The sequence below is a fragment of the Antrostomus carolinensis genome, unplaced genomic scaffold (genome assembly GCF_000700745.2).
Source record: "Antrostomus carolinensis isolate BGI_N321 unplaced genomic scaffold, ASM70074v2 scaffold1185, whole genome shotgun sequence".
Classification (NCBI taxonomy): domain Eukaryota; kingdom Metazoa; phylum Chordata; class Aves; order Caprimulgiformes; family Caprimulgidae; genus Antrostomus; species Antrostomus carolinensis.
Window position 1 is genome coordinate 2,241 of NW_010315528.1, and position 17,501 is coordinate 19,741.

At 44.9% G+C, this 17,501-nt stretch overlaps 1 protein-coding gene across 1 annotated transcript; it reads left to right on the top strand.

The window, feature by feature from the left end:
* Positions 1–271: 271 nt before the first annotated feature.
* LOC104518951 (uncharacterized) lies at positions 272–16,568 on the top strand (the record flags this gene model as incomplete). Its single annotated transcript, XM_029084954.1, has 7 exons — positions 272–665; positions 726–976; positions 1,058–1,551; positions 4,541–4,664; positions 6,542–6,610; positions 16,109–16,205; positions 16,465–16,568. Coding segments are annotated over exons 1-7 (1,533 nt in total), but the record flags the coding sequence as incomplete, so codon positions are not given.
* Between the last annotated feature and the right edge of the window lie 933 nt (positions 16,569–17,501).

Consider the following 17,501-nt stretch of genomic DNA (forward strand, 5'->3'; position numbering starts at 1 on the left):
GTCAGAACAGCAGAAATATTTTAGGAGGAAGCTTCTTTGTCTTTGGAAACTGGATGTATTAAGGCAGTTAATTTTTTTGAGTTAAAAATTTACAGTGAAGGAAAAAAAAAAATCATATTAAAATGCTCTTTATCATGAATAATAACGGCACGATAACTTTCGACAACCCTTAAATTACTTAAGCCATGACTAAAATCTTGATAATATGCATTTAGTTTTGTTGCAACTACATTGTTGTGCTTATTTTTTTAATGCTGCCACTCTTGGGAAGATGAGGACAAGGAAACCTTCCTGCCCAGTAGAAAAAGTATGGGTAGATAAACACAAATACGATGAAGCTGAGAGATTACATTACGAAAGAGAAGCGATGTTGGCTGCTGCCGCTGCTGCTCCGGAGGAATGCCAAGAGGTAGAAGCTGTCAATGGAATTTGCAATGATGATTCCTCAGTTGAAAGTGAATTTAAAGGAGATTCGAAGAAAGGAAAGAATGGAAAGAAACAAAGGAAACGAAAACGTTCTCCAAAACCTAAAAATATGGCTTCTAAATTAGACTCTGTCCTGACTGGTTTGTTAGCTGACCACGTGTGGTTTGACAAACCTCTCTATGATCGTGCTGAGAGCGAGTACAGGAAAAAACTGGTGGATTCTCAGCTGGAGGAGACATGTGAGACTCCACTGACTTCTGAGCAGTCCCCTTTAGTGGCAGAATCAAAAGCTGTCCAAGATATTCCCAAGTCAAGGATGCTTTCAGCAGCCCTACCCTGCTCCCATGGTCATCTCTCCGCCTGTCACCACGTTGTTCAGGGTGTTTGGGTCAACAAGTTTGACTTTGATAAAGCTGAGGAGGCTTTTATTGAAAAATCTCAGTTCTTTCTTCCTCCAAATGTCCTGCCCATCCCATCTGTGGGGTCAAATGTTGGCAACGTTGGGTTGAGAACACCAGATGAGGGTTATGTTACAGCTCTGCCTACTCCTGCTACTCCAAGTTTAGCTCCAGATGTCGTTGCTGATTCTGCTTCTTCCGTTGTTACCGATTCACCCGACTCCACACACCAGACGGTGAATGGTAAACCTCAGATTTCAAGCTTGCAGGCTCTCATGTCAGAGGTGTGGTTAGAGAAACCTTTTTATGATGATGCTGAGAAGAGCTTCTACGAGAACATGTTTGATGGTCATCCATCGGGCGAAAACAGACAACAGGAACACAGCTGCCACGAAGCATTGAAGAACCACCACCAGGATGAGAAGGACCTGGAAAGCAAAGACCTTGGAAACATTGGAAAGCAAGAGAACATCCAAAACGTGGAGATTACCACCAACTCTTTGCTTTCCAGTGATGATGAGCAACCTCCACCTACCTGCTTTTTTCTCCACGAGGACAGTGAAACCGTGTGGCTTCATAAACCCACGTACGACAGAGCTGAGTCGCGATACTACGCAGCCGAGGCTCTGAAAATGGCAAGAGCAAGAGAGGGAACACAGGAATCTGAAGTAGTAAAACCTTCCCAACCAACTGCTTATGCTTCAAACCTACCTACACCAGAAACAAAGTAGGAGAAGTTTATTTTGGGGGTAACACACACGTGCAAAAGTGCTGGGTCAGGATTGAACTGAAAGAATTTGCATGTGTAGAAGACAAGAGTCTGTCTGGTTTTTTTTCCTGCAGGACCAAGTGTGTGTGTAGCTGTAGGGAAAGCTTCTCCTGAGCCAGGGAACCTGTTTGTGGGCAGGGTAACTGGGGGAAACTCAAGAATTCCCCTTCTTTTAGTGAATGTTGGTGGCTAAAGGTGATATTTGTGTGGTGCCAAGAGGTTTTAAGGGTTTAAAGTCAGGGCTGGGAGGTGAGCTAAGGTTTGATCCCATCTTTACATGTGGGGAGCCTGGGGCTGTGCTCCTTTCTGTATTCCTGTACAGAAAGCCATAAAAGTGAGAAGTTGGAGGGAGTAATTACATGTTTTAAACAGAATTTGAGAAATTAGTGCTGTTTTTCCTCTTAAAATGCCCCAAGGTCCTTCAGAGAAGCGTTAATCCCCAATTCTCCTGCAGAAGCACCTAAGCTGGTCGTTGAGCTCTGTGCAAGTCCTGACTAAATGCATTTGAGTATCACTTCCAGCTTGGGGATGGTGGCAGAAGACAATTTAGCTCATCAATCTGGCGTCAGCATGTGCTGTATTTGTTGTATTTCTTTTTGAGGGAGTTGCCTAATTATTCAGTCTGGAAGCTGCTGTTAATTTTGGGACAGTTCTAGCTCGTTTGATGTGCGTGTAGCTGGGCAGGAAGAGTTCAATTCTCAAATTAGAAATGACTTTCATAGTTTTTGACAGGCTGAAAGAGTTGGGGCTGTTCAGCCTGGAGAAGAGAAGGCTCCAGGGAGACCTTCTAGTGACCTCCCAGTACCTGAAGGGGCTCCAGGAAGGCTGGGGAGGGACTTTGGCCAAGGGCAGGGAGTGAGAGAACAAGGGGAAATGGGTTTAAGCTGAAAGAGGGGAGGTTTAGATGAGATATTAGGAAGAAGTTCTTCACTGTGAGGGTGGTCAGACACTGGAACAGGTTACCCAAGGAAGTTGTGGATGCCCCCTCCCTGGAAGTGTTCAAGGCCAGGCTGGATGAGGCTTTGAGCAACCTGGTCTAGTGGAAGGTGTCCCTGCTGCTGGCAGGGGGGTTGGAACTGGATGATCTTTAAGGTCCCTTCCAACCCAAACCAGTCTATGATTTTTTAACTTGCATTTATCAATTGATTTCTAGACAAAGACATTTTAAAAACTTGCTTTTAAAGTCCTGGATGAGGTGCAGTATGGTACCACGCTTTAAAAATCTGCTTTTCTGTCCGACTACCTGAGCCCTGAAGTCTCCTGTAACGCCCTGGGAGCCTGTCTGAAGGCCAGTGCATAGATATTATTTTGCAGTGACTGATATTTCTTGGGGAAAAAAAGGTTCTTGGAGCATCAATCCTTATTTCTTGACACTTTTTGATCCTTGAATTTCTTAGGATTTGATGGAAAGCTTTAAGATCTTTACATCAAGTGATATAGGGGGGTACAGACAAGCTTGAGAGCACACATACCTTTCACCCTGTCCTATTTGGGATAATTTTCTCTTTAGCTGAACAGAACTAGATATTTGGTCATGTCATTCACCCTTCTCCAGGAAAGTCCATGTCTCATTGTAAAATATGTGGCATAAATTTGTCTGTAACTGGAATTATCTGTTAAAAAAAAACCTGGTTGGCAGCTCAAGCAGAGTCTTGAAGGTTTGAGTGCTGGGGAATGGCTTCACTCTAGGGAACCTGGATGGTGTGGTGGCCTCTGGTCTCTTCTGAATGGGTAGGTGAGGAGGTGTTTTACAAAAGACTCATCTGTTGGCTTCCATGGATGTGTTTTTTACTGGAGAGCTGTGGGATTTTGAGATGATGAAGGGTTTGTAGGTTGCTGTTAGTTGCTCTCTCTTGTGTTGTGTGGTAGAACCTGGTGATGGTTTGGTTTTATTGTGATGCTCTGTCCTTGTTCTCACTACCTCCTCAAACTGCTCTGGGCTCTTTTATCTGTCCCTTGGCTTGAAATAAGGGCACAACCTCATATTATTGTAAAGGCTCCATCGTTTGCCTTCAGAATTAAGAAATTAAACAACTTTTGGAAGTTGCTGCACTGAAGAAAAATAACTTTCACCATTTCACAGCAGCGTTAGGACATTTTATGCTGTTCCTCCTTGTAGTCATAAGTATCCATCCCTCACACATGTTGCATCACTGATTATTTTAATTTCTAAACAATTTGCAGCAGCATCCAAAAGGACTTTTGTAAATTGTGTGTGTATCTGGATTCCTGAAGGTTGGTCACTGTTGATACCAGGTGATACACTGTGCCAGGTTGTTCCTTACCAGGAGGATTTGGTGGTACATCCAGTGAAGCATCACGTATTCTTCAGTCTTTGGTTTCACCGTGGCTGGGTGTCTTAAGAATTAAAAGCATTTTTTGATTCTCATACACAAACCATCTTCTAACATCTAGAAAATCCTTCTCTGAAAGCTTTTTTTGATTCTCATACACAAACCATCTTCTAACATCTAGAAAATCCTTCTCTGAAAGCTTTTTTTGATTCTCATACACAAACCATCTTCTAACATCTAGAAAATCCTTCTCTGAAAGCTTTTTTTGATTCTCATACACAAACCATCTTCTAACATCTAGAAAATCCTTCTCTGAAAGCTTTTTTTGATTCCCTTCTCTGAAAGCTTTTTTTTTGGTAGAAGAAGGTACAGATCAGCTGCTTTATTCCCTCCCTGTGTGGTGTTCTGTCACTACATGCAGGTCAGGCCAGGCAGATGGGTGGGTGATTAGATTGTCCTGCTTTCTTAATAGGATCCTGTTTACTTAAAGCTCTTCACTGGAGGAGAAACCACCAAGCAGAGAGCTGCAGGCACAGCTCTATGGGGGAAGAAAACACTCTTCTGACAAGCTCATTGCAAGCTGCAAACCTTAAATACTTTTAGGAACTCACTTTGGGTTTGTTTTGGGTTTTTTTTTTTATTCCTTTCTGCAGAAAAATGGAAGTCAACTACTTCCTGCACGAGAAGATCTGGTTTGACAAATACAAGTATGACGACGCTGAGAGAAGATTCTATGAGCAGATGAACGGGCCGGTTGGCAGCTCTTCAAGCCAGCAGGTAACACTTCTTCTCAGATGAGATTTAACACAGTGCTGGAGCTTTTAAGAGCTCATACAGAGCAGGTGAAAGGACATGATCCACCTGCATGTGGATTTCTGTGTTATTTCCACAAGTGGAAGAGTCTTTTCTGAGGTTCTCTAAACCTGCCCCCAGTTATGACTCCTTTTATCTTTTGAAACACCCATCATCTTTGGCCTGTGAAGAATTTCTCCAGTACAACCAGCGTACTGGGAGATCAGACACCCTTGTAACAACAGGTGAACCAGTTACAGGTTGCAGCAGTTAATCTTTTTAAGCTGTTCTGACAGGACATGGATGCTATCTGTCATCTAAAGGGGACACAGTTTGAGCTGTAAACCTGAGAGCTGCGATTCTGTTGACTGGACTGGGTGATACATGGGGTGAAAAATTGATTTGTCCCTGTTCAGTCAGGGAAGATGCTGTTTTGCTGCTGTTTTGGAGCAGCAAAACTTCCCTTGGCAAGGGATATAGTGAGTATTTATGATGTGGTATTTGAAGAGAGGCATTATGGCTCTAAAGAGACCAGGAATTATGTTCCTCTCTTTGTACCCTCTGAAATATTGCCTCTAATCCTGCACAAGGCTGCATCCCAGTACTGGTGAGTTGTGGGGAGCAGGTGGAGGGGGGAAGCACGTTGCTGCTGCAGCACACCTGAGCTAAAATAGTTCAAACTTCAATATTAGCCCCAAATTATTACTGTTAAAAGGTGCAGATCTATCAGAACCTCTTTCCTGCTGTGTAAAGAGCTGTTAACTGCTTATGCATTTGGTTGGTTATGTAGAAAGCTGCTTAAGAGTTTTAAATGGCTGTCTGGCAAGTGTTGAAGGGGAAGCTTTTTGCTTAAATCATAACTTCTAGGCACACTCTTTGTCTGTTCCTCTCTGCCCATGCCAGTAGAGTGGTGGCACAGCACCTAGCACACTTACATAAAGATGAGAAGCTGCAGATGAGCTCTTGAAGTAGATGTTAAAGTGCAAACCTCTGCGATGCTCTTATAGAAGAATCAGGCTGTTTCATGCCACCTAAGGAGCTTCCAGTGACAAGTTCTGCATGTGTGAAGACTCTGGTGGAGAGTCTTCAGCCATTTCTCAGCCACTTCCCTGCTAAAGAAAAAGATCCACTCTCTTTAAAACCTTCCTGCTACCTGAAAATAGTATCCTCCACCTGAATATCTCCAGACTGTTGCTCTTCTGTGGTCTATTCAACACGAGGTTTTGGGCCTGTGGGCAGTTTCATGTCTCAGATCTTGCTTGTGGGGTTGTAATCTGGGAAAGGGAAGGAGCAAATGGATCATGGAAACTGAATTTGTGCCCTAAAAAGGGGAATTTCCTAAATCTAGGTTAAGGTTTGACAGCAGGAGGATGGGGCAAAAAAAATCAAACCCCAACAAAACCTTGTGTTGTTTTTACTCTGGGTTGTAACTCTCTGGATAGAAGACTTCAGTTAGGGCTGTCACTTCTTCCCTGGGTACAATGACAGGTAATACTCTGAAAAAGAGCTGCCTAACATATCTCTGAGGAGTATTGAAGTGACTCCAACCCTCTGCCTGTCTGGCAGTTATCCAAACTGTTCAGGGGAATAATAAAGAATTTGAAAAGCTCTGGACTGGATGATCTTTTGGACACACAACCTGATGTGACCAGGGATTGCCAGTCAGTGCTGTTTGATTTAAAACCACTCCTTCTTACACTTAATTTACTTACTGAATCATTGGAAGGAATCCTCCCTTACTTTTACCTCCTTTTTATTTTTTTTATTTCCACTTCCCTCAACCAATTTTCCATGTTTCATAATTTTTTAATTTTTCTTTTTTTAAAAGAAAATCTTGGTTCTTTCTGCACTGTTTGCAGGAGAACGGAGCCAGCACGATCCTACGCGACATTGCCAGAGCCAGGGAGAATATCCAGAAATCGCTGGCCGGAGTGAGTACCCAAGCTCTCTCACACCAGCTGGCTCTACCCTGCAATCATTTTTAGCTGTGGTTCATCTCACAGAACTTCACTGTGACCACTTCATAGATTGTGTGGCTTCTTAGTTGTTGTTTTTTTTTTTAAGTTAGAGAAGAAGACTTAAGGTGTGCAGCGCTGTGTACCACCAGCATAGCTCCATCTGATCAACAACACCATTACTACTAGAGTAGTATTAGTAGTAGTAGTAGAATGCTGCTTTACCTGCTTGCTAGCCTGTAGTGCTTTTATAAAACTAACTGGATTTGGGTTAAAATTCTTCAACTGTGCATTTCTTTGTGGAATGTTTCCATAAGTTTTATCTAACAAGTTATGATGAGTCATTGTTAAAATAACATTTGCTGGGTAGCAAAGCCTTGAGCTGCCAGCAGGAGTATGTCTCACGTGGGGTACACTGGGCTGCCACCTTTTCTTTCCTGTTTTGCTTTCAAGTTAGGGTATGTGCAAAAAAATGGTATTTTTTCCATCTGCTGCATCTAGGGAATCCAACTTGGCTACTAGCTCTTTAAGTCTTGACCATCTTGTAGGAGTTGAGTAACATCCTTTCTGGAGGTGTTTTTGTGCTGATACCACTGTTAAAACTCTGAATTTTTCAAGAGGAAGCCAAGATCTTAAATTAATAAGTGGACTGGTTTAATGGGTGAAGAAAAATCCCAGAATATCTTGATTTCTTAACCTCTGCAGTGGAACTACAACATTCCTGCCACCTACCTTCCATCTGAGGGTATCCATCCTTTATCTACAGTGATTTGGCCTCATAACTCCCTCTTTGGGGTATTTAACACCCTTAGTTTCTATCTAGATCAGTACAATAACATGGAATTGAGCCTTTCTCACGGGGAATATTTCACATTTCTCCTTAAAAGAAGCAGAAAGCTGTAAATTTGGGGTGAATGTAGAGGAATTAGGCTAATTGCTTTCCCTCTGGTGGTCTCACTGTGCCTGTTGAACACAAAAGCAACTTCTGCAACCACTAAGATACTCAGTACAGCACTGGAAACTTGGAAGTGGATGTAGGAAGAGCGAGGAAAATTTGATAGAAGGATTAAATTTGGTTAGATTCAGTGGTCCCTAATACAATATGGGAATGGCTGGAAAGCTGGGACATCTTAGTAATATTAAAAACAAACCAAAACATGTTGAGGAGGAAAATATTTGTCAGTTTTTTTTAAATGCTAGTTTCTTACTTCAGTATCAGTATTTCAGCCAACAGCTTAGGGAAGATTTTCCTGAAGTGTTTAATTTAAGTGCAGATCTGAAAGATGATGTTTGACCTTTCAGTAGAGACTATCAGCCCCTGTCCAAGACTTTTAGTTTGGACTTTAGTAAGACAAATATGTAGGGAAATGAGCCCCCATCCTAAACAGAGCTGGAGAACTCTTCACACAGGTAGTGTTAAATGCCTTTGGAAAGTCCTTCACTTGTTGGGGTGAGTTGTGAATATAAAAAATTAATCTACTCTCTTTTTTTGTTGTTTTTTTTTTTTGTTCCTGTGAAGGAAACTTGGTGGGCTTGAGGATTTAAGGTCAGGACTGAGACGTAGGGCCTTAAAACTGGTATCTGGGGTGTTGCAAAAAGTGGATTGTGACTCCCCTGAAGGTTTTTCTGTGTTAATATGTGAGGTAGAAAGACTGAGCTGTTGAGAAAGAAGTCTGAAACCTCAGTTTTTGTAGCTTGTGTTACTGAAGGATTGTAATTAATCTTGGACAGCTGTGGCATAAAGCAGATTTAACTTCAGAACGTGCTTAAACTTTGTTTTTATGTTTCAGAAAGCCAAATTTACACCGTGTGATCTACAGAGCAATAGCAAAACACGTTTTTATAGTCAGGATTTAGCTTTTCCTTCCACCTGAACATGCAGAGTTATTATCAGGAGTCTAAAGATGTAGGAAGTGAAGAGTTGACTCTTAGAGGATGGGAAGATCTTTTGCTGTGACATTCAGCCAAGGCTGGTTTCAGATCTCCTTCAGCTGGATAGTGTTGTCCTGACATGTGTGAATGAGCACTGGAAGGGTTGAGGCAACGTTTGTACCTCCCAAAGGAGGGTCCCAAAGCTCTGATGCTGGAAACATTTGTTTGCACATACCTTTCACCTCGCTTTGCATGGTCATCTCTGCTTTAAACAATCTCTCCAGTTGACATCTGCTCCATCGCTAACGCTTTCCTAGATGAGTTGTTCACGTGTGCAGTACTTCAGCTGGTGGCATTGAGACCACAGGTGGTGAGAAGTCTCCCAGCTGGGGACCTGAGGCACAGGAAGGATTGACTTGCCTGAGATCATAAGCAAGTCCAACACAGCTGGGTGACTGAACTCTCATTTCCTACCCCCTCCCGTGGGGTGGAAACGAAGGGGATGTCACTGGGTAGGTGGCTCTTGGGGGAGTTTGAAGCTCTGTTATTCCCCTTCCTGTCCAAGCTCCCTCTTGGGAGCACAGAACCTCTGTGTTTGTGTGTTTCTTGTGTATGGGTGTCAAACAAGAAAAGCTCCCAGAAAACTTCTGGTCATAGAATGGTATGGACTGGAAGGGACCTTAAAGCTCATCCAGTCCCAACCCCCCTGCCATCAGCAGGGACACCTTCCACTAGACCAGGTTGCTCAAAGCCTCGTCTAACCTGGCCACAAACACTTCCAGGGAGGAGCAGCCACAGCTTCTCTGCCCAACCTGGGACACTGGCTCACCACCCTCACACCAAAGAATTTCTCCCTCACATCTCAGCTCCATCTCCCCTCTGACACTTTCAAGCCATCACCCCTTGTTCTGTCACTCCCTGCCCTTGGCCAAAGTCCCTCCCCACCCTTCCTGGAGCCCCTTCAGGTACTGGGAGGCTGCTAGAAGGTCTCCCTGGAGCCTTCTCTTCTCCAGGCTGAACAGCCCCAACTCTCTCAGCCTGTCCTCACAGCAGAGCTGCTCCAGCCCTCGCATCATCCTGGTGGCCTCCTCTGCACTGGCTCCAGTATGTCCCTGTCCTTCTGTTGTTGGTGGCCTCAGAACACTGATCTCACTAAGGTGTTTGGAGGCCACATTCAGAAAGGCAACTGTGTGCAGGGAATGGTCACACCTTCTGTCAGAAACCAGCCAGGATCCATCCTGCTGGTCTTAGGCAGGGGAAAGCCTCTTTTATTACTTCAGCATCATTTCCCCGCAGTTTTGTGTATCTGACCATGGCTAAGCTCTCCCTGTTTCCAGAGGTAGACCAACCTGAGGGGAAGGATGTTGTATCTCAGCATTCATGAAATAAGTTTATTTTTTTGAGATGAAGTTCTGAGTGATTTGTGGGCTCTGGAGTGGAAAAACCTACACCTCACATCTGTAACTGAGCTTGTAAAATCTACAGGGTGTCCTTTGTAACTGGTGAACTCAAATAAAAGGAAAAGGGTTGATATCTCCAGATACTTGTCGTAGTGAGGGAAGTGCCAACTCTGCAGCTGTGCCCATTGGTGAGGCTCCTAGCTGTAGTTGTCCAGATATCTTTCAGCTGATACGTAGAAATATGACCTCTTTAACTTCTTCCTCAGTCAATCATAGAATGGTTTGGGTTGGCAGGAACCTTAAAGATCATCCAGTCCCAACCCCCCTGCCATCAGCAGGGACACCTTCCACTAGACCAGGTTGCTTAAAGCCTCATCCAGCCTGGCCTTCAACACTTCCAGGGAGGGGGCATCCACAGCTTATTGGGCAACCTGTTCCAGTGTCTGACCACCCTCACAGTGAAGAACTTCTTCCTAATATCTCATCTAAACCTCCCCTCTTTCAGTTTAAACCCATTTCCCCTTGTTTTATCATTAGTTGTCATTTTGAAAAGTCCTTCCCCATGTTCCCCAAATGTTCTTGTCTCTGCTTTTTAAAGTATGTTTTAGAGAGTCAAAATATAGAGAGGTCCAGATACTGAAAGCTCTTTGAAGCTAGATTCTATTTTTGTAGAATCATAGTGGTTGGAAAAGACCTTGAAGATTGAGTCCAACCATGAACCCAACACTGCCAACTCCACCTCTAAACCATGTCCCTAAGCACCACATCTACCTGTCTTTTAAATACCAAAACAACCCCAAATAAGGTAGAAATCTACCCATTATAAGCAGGAAGTCCTAGTGTTTTAATTTACTGGGATAATTAAATTTATATGCAGTCCTTGGTGTGGTTCTAGGCTTGTTGAGTGCCTCTGCTATGCAAAATAGTTAGAATAGGTTGCCACGGTGGTCAGTGTATCACTAATGAGGGTTCAGCACAAAAACTATGGCTGAAGCTTAGAAAAAACAAAGATCTTTAGATGATCTTTAAGTTCCCTTCCAACCCATACCATACTATGAGCTCCATCCATGAGATGGTGCATCTGAAGTGACTGAAATGATGATCTCGAACTCCAGACCTTTGGGATTTTGGATTAATGTCCTTCATAAAATTCACAAACACTTGTGTCGAGCTGCTCTTGGCACAGTTGAGTCAGAAAATGAAATAGCACTTGGTTTTGCGTTGAAAAAAACACACTGTAGGCAGCATGTAGCTTAGGTTGGTGACCACATCTCTGGCAGCTTGAGACATCCTAGTCTGATGAGTTCCAGGCTGAGGGAACTGGGGTTGTTGAGCCTGGAGAAAAGGAGGCTGAGGGGAGACCTTGTGGCTCTGTCCAAGACCCTTGGAGGAAGGTGGAGAGAGGTGGGGGTGGGTGTGTTCAACCAAGGACCAAGTGACAGGACAAGAGGAAATGGGCTCAAGTTGCCCCAAGGGCAGTTGAGATGGGATGTGAGGAAGAATTTCTTTGCTGAAAGGGTTCTGAGGCATTGGAAGGGGTTGCCCAGGGCAGTGGTGGAGTCCCCATCCCTGGAGGGATTGAAGAGTCGTGTAGACATAGTGCCGAGGGCCATGGGTTAGCTGGGGACTTGTCAGTGTTGGGTTCATGATGGGACTCAATGATCTTAAAGGTCTTTTCCAATCAAGGCAATTCTGGGATCCTCACTTCAGGGCAAACCCCCCAGTCTCCTAAAGGCAACTTTTCCACAATTTCTGAAAGTGTGGCTTGACCATCTAAGACCTTCAATCTCTTGTTTGCTTAAGCTTGGGGTAAGCAACCCTCTATTGCCAGCAAAAGATGGCTGTGCTCAGGCTCACCCTGCCCTGAGGTTGCCTAGGACTAAAAATATATCGGAATTCCAGCAGATGTTGATTTAAACGCTGCTCTGAGCCGTGTCTGGAAGCACATTGAGCCCCCACTGTGTTGTAAACCTCCCTTTTAAACACTTGTGCAAAATACAACACGGAGGAGCAAGTGAATCCTGGTTTAGGATCAGCTCAGCGTAGGTGATATCCTGAATCCATCCATCCAGGTGCACAACACTGAACTAGTCACCGAAATTTTGTGGGTGTTGAACCTGTAGGTTGTTCATTAATCTTGTCATTTCTACAGAGACCTGAGAAGCAACTTGTAGATGAGAAATCATAGAATGGATTGGGTTGGAAAGGACCTTAAAGATCATCCGGTTCCAACCACCCTGCCATCAGCAGGGACACCTTCCACTAGACCAGGTTGCTCAAAGCCTCATCCAACCTGGCCACAAACACTTCCAGGGAGGAGCAGCCACAGCTTCTCTGCCCAACCTGGGACACTGTCTCACCACCCTCACACCAAACAATGTCTTCCTCACATCTCAGCTCCATCTCCCCTCTGACACTTTCAAGCCATGACCCCTTGTTCTCTCACTCCCTGCCCTTGGACAAAGTCCCTCCCCACCCTTCCTGGAGCCCCTTCAGGTACTGGGAGGCCACTAGAAGGTCTCCCTGGAACCTTCTCTTCTTCAGGCTGAACAGCCCCAACTCTCTCAGCCTGTCCTCACAGCAGAGCTGCTCCAGCCCTTGGATCATCCTGGTGGCCTCCTCTGGACTGCCTCCAGTAGGTCCATGTCCTTGTGCGGTTGGTGGCCCCAGCACTGGATGCAGCACTGCAGATGGGGTCTTAGTACAGTAGAGGGGCATCATCTCATCCTGGAGGTGAGATGACTTCCCACCCAGATATCTGCACTGCAGCTCCTCAAGCACCTGTCCTACCTGTATCACCACATCCTGATGGACACACACACGCTTAAATACTCAGTACTGAGAACGCTGAGTCTCCTCTGGGCTTCATTATCTTTATTTGCAATCTTCACCTTGTCTCACCTGCAGGTTCAATGCAAGTTGGCAAAGGAAGGGTGAAAAGGGAAGGAATTTGGGTGCTGTAGAGCTCTGCTTTGCTCTGTGCAGTTCCTTGGGTGCTACACAACACTCTACAAGCAGCACAGTTTGTATCCTGGGTTTTTATACCACTCAAAAGATCTGTTGCAGTAACAAAAAGTTGTATTTCCATGTTCTGGCACCTTCATGCAGAGGAAAGCGTTTCAAAGTCTTCTCATCTTGCTCTTGCAAGCCACATCTACACTGTTTTTTTTTGGAAAATAACTGATTTTCTCCAGCTCTTCTCCTGAATGATACAACCACACAAGGCTGGCAGGTTTGTGTTGAGCTGGAGGCCTCCTGCCAAGCTGTAGATGTTTTTCTTGTGGGACTGCAGGGAGGAGAAGCGCTGACCCTACTCCATGTGAGATTCCAGGATGGCAGCTGATGAGTGTAAAGGTAGATGGTACCACCTCCATTTAAATTTCTTATCTTTGAGAGGTTTTTACTCACAGGGAAGAGAAGGGTGGAGGTGCCACGTGCATCCACTCACCCTGAGAGCCAGGGTTTCAAAGCGAGCTGTTCTACAACACCGAGTAGGTGCAGCCATCTTGCAGCTTCTTGAATATCCATGGTGTGTGCAGGATGGAATCATCGAATGTTGTGAGTTGGAAGGACCCACAAGGATCATGGAGTCCCTGCACAGGACAAGCCCAACATTCACACCATGTCCCTGAGGGCCTTGGCCAAATGCTGCTGGGATCTTGTCAGGCTTGGTGCCATGAGCACCTCCCTGGAGAGCCTGTTCCAGTGCTCCACCACCCTCTGCCTCAAGAACCTTTTCCTCATGGCCAACCTTGATAGTCAGGTGCCAGGGCAAACGCAGAGTCTGCTGAAATGCTTCTGCATCTGGCTTGGAAATGTGACTAGGAAACATGACTTTCTCACTACAGGAAAGATGTTGAGGTGCTGGAGTGTGTCCAGAGAAGGGCAACGGAGCTGGGGAAGGGTCTGGAGCACAAGTGTGCTGAGTTCCCAGCTGAGGGAACTGGGGGTGTTGAGGCTGGAGAAAAGGAGGCTGAGGGGAGACCTTCTGGCTCTCTCCAGCTCCCTGAAAGGAGGGTGGAGAGAGGTGGGGGTGGGTGTGTTCAACCAAGGCCCAAGTGATAGAACAAGAAGAAATGGCCTCAAGTTACAGCAGGGGAGGTTTAGATTGAATCTGAGGAAAAACATCTTCACCCAAAGGGTGGTCAAGCATTGGAACAGGCTGCCCCGGGAGCTGGTGGAGTCACCTTCCCTGGTGGGATTTAACAGGCGGGTGGACGAGGTGCTGAGGGACATGGTTTAGAGGCGGAATTGCCAGTGTTGGGTTTATGGTTGGACTCCATGATCTTCAAGGTCTTTTCCAACCACTGTGATTCTTCAAACTGCCCAGTCTCTGTGGTGCTTACTGCTTTGGGAAAAGAAAATTTAAACAAAATCTGTGTATCTCTTTGCAGGTGACACAACTTCTGTGTTTGATCACGAGTTGAAACAAGATGTGACTATTGCCAGAATTCACTTCTCACTGAATTATCTTAAACCTTGGTCCTGGTGATGTAACTAGAATAGAAAGAGGTCAACCAAGGAGTTAATCTGAGCTTTAATTTTTGTCCTTGGTTAAGGACTAGCTTGGTGTGATGAGCCCACCATGGTTAGCAGCCTCTATTCTGGTGGTGCACGTGAGGATGGAAGCCCATGTAGGGGTCTCATCAAGTTCTTAGTGCAGATGAGTAACTAGAGAGTTACTCCTCTCTAGGAGAGACTCCTTAATGGTACTTGAGGATTTAATGAGAATTTCCATAGCTTTGCTCATGATTCTGCATCTCTTGGGTATTAGGTTTTTATCTAATGATGGGAGAGCTAGCAGAGGCTGAGACCATGCTGTAGACATCTCAGCTTAGTTCTACCACCCAGCTGGGTGACCTTTTTACAGGCAATGAGCTGTTTTAACGAGAAGATGACAAGAGTTTGTGGATCGTTGTTTCTGTGTGGGCTTTGTTCAGTGTGTAGTTGGTGTGAGGCTTTATCTCATGGCTTGATAATTTGTCCTGCATGTGGATCTGCTTCCTTGCACTTGAACTGCCTCTTCCAGCATGAGTGGAATCATTTTCCATCTTCCATATTGAACCAAACATCCCCCAAACCTTTTACCCTTTGCAGCAGAAGACAGTTCCACGTAGTAAAGAAGCTCCTTCTGCCCGTCACAAGAGGCAGTCAGGCCGCTCAACTGTAAGTCACCTGTGCACGGATGGAGCTGGTTGTGTGATTCAAGATGATGTTGGAGGGCAAGGACAACCTTGTCTTGGAGAGATGGACCAAGTTGTCATGGTCATAGCTCACCCTGTATAACAGGATCTTCTACCAGGGCATTTAGGGTCTCCCAGTTTGGTGTCCAGAAGCTGCAGATCTGGACTCAGCATTCCTGAGCCTGCATCCCATGAAAAGGCTGCGTTGGAGATGGATCTCATGGTGCTTTTGCCTCTCTTGGAATGGGTGGAAAAGGGTCTCTTTGACCTTACTAGGAGCAACTCACACTGCTCCATGTCTCCCTCAGGGTCAGGCATCTTCCAGACCTACTTTCCATGTGCCATGTATTCCTCATCTTACCCCCCTGTATGTCCCTCTCTCCATCTTAAGTGACAGCTGAGATCTCAGGAGCCGAGAATCACGTTATAATGACACGCAGGGTGCACTTGGAAGAGGAGAAATTCTTTATTGTCTTCAGTTATAAATGACATTGAAAACAAAATGTCAAAACCTCTTTATTTTCTTTCCCTGTAATGATTGGAATTTCTAGATAAAGGATTCCTTAAAAAAATAAGAAAGAAAGAAAAGAAAAATAGAGTAAGTTCTCTTTTGCTGTTTAAAACAAATACTTTGGAAGCTGGATGGGTGTAATTGCTCCCTCAGGATGTGTTAAAGTAGATTTAAATTTTGTAATTTCTAAGAGGAAGGGCTCAGCATGAAACTTCCAAACTTTTTTATTTGTTTGGTGGCAGTTTGTGATCCGAGACTGCGGAGAATGAATTTCTCCTTTGCACATCAGCGCCAGCTGAAATTGCTCGAGAGAAATTCCCCCTCTTCATTCTATACAACTAGAATTCTTTTTTTATAAAGCCTTTAGAGAAAATATCCTTGGTTTTGTTTTTAGCTCTTAAATTTTCTGCATCCCTGAAGTCATAACCCTGCTTTTTTGCTTCACTGAACCACTGAGATTTGGAGTAGGTGAACAGATTTGTTTCATCTTGGTTTTTCCTTGTTGCAGAGTGCGAACGCAACCTCTTCTGGACCTACTGGTGACCAAAATGAACTCCTTTCCAGAATTTCTCACCTGGAGGTAGAAAATCAAAACCTTCGCAGTGGTAAGTAAGAGAATCTGTTGAAAAAGGTGGAAGCAAAACTGGATGGGGTCCTGCTTCTGTGGGTTTTATCCCTTCCTGAGTTTGTCTGGCACCAGGTGAGCCAGTGTCTTCATCAGAGCTTTGCAGGTTTCTCTCTGACTGGGACAACTGGTGGTTTTTAAAGTCCACTTTGAGCATGAGCAAATTTATCCTGACTTAAGAGCTGATGCAGAGCCTACAAGATAAGGTTTGTTTATTTATTTTCCCTTTATTCTCGCAGTTGTTGCAGACCTTCAGATGGCCATCTTCAAGTTGGAAAGTCGCCTGAATGCTCTGGAAAAGTCATCTACCTCCCACCAGCCCTCACCGGTTCCTCCAACCCAGGTGAACCTTAGCAAAGTGCTGTTCTTAAATGCTTCATGGTCATCAAGTGCCAGGTCGTTTCCTGGATCAATGGGCCAGGACCAACTGTGTGAGGTTCAACAAGGCTCAGTGCCGGGTCCTGCACTTGGCTCACAACAACCCCATGCAACAAAAACTACAGGCTTGGGGGGGAGGGGCTGGGTGGAACATCTCTCCTTGAAGAATGGCTGAGAGAGTTGGATTTGTTCAGCCTGAAGAAGTGGAGGCTCCAGGGAGACCTTAATGTGGCCTTTCAATATGTAAAGGGGGCTTATAAGAAAGAGAGAGAAAGACTTTTTACCAGGGCCTGTAGTGACAGGACAAGGGGTAGTGCTTTTAAACTGAAAAAGGGTAGATTTAGATTAGATACAAAGAAGAAATTTTTTACAATGAGGGTGGTGAGACACTTGCCCAGGTTGCCCAGAGAGGTGGTAGAAGCCCCATCCCTGGAAACATTCAAGGGGAGGCAGGATGGGGCTCTGAGCAACCTGATCTAGTTGAAGATATCCCTGCTCATGACAGAGGCTTGGACTAGATGACCTTCAAAGGTTCCTTCCAAACCAAACCATTCCATGATTCTATGATGTGTGGAATTTGGAGTTCATATACACTTGGTTCCTATTTAGCCCGCGGTGCTGGGAGTTTCTTAGCGGGCATCAGGTTAAATGCCACTTGGTTACCATAGATAAGAAGCAGAATTGGTGACACTTTCTAAACGAAATGTCCCCTCTAAGGCTGGATTGAATTTCATGGAAGTGAAAACTCTGTGGGAGCTGAATAGGTGGCACCAATTTGATCAATTCTTGTAGGCTGGAAGATCATGGAATGGTTTGGATTGGAAGGGACCTTAAAGCTCATCCAGTTCCAACCCCCCTGCCAGCAGCAGGGACACCTTCCACTAGACCACGTTGCTCA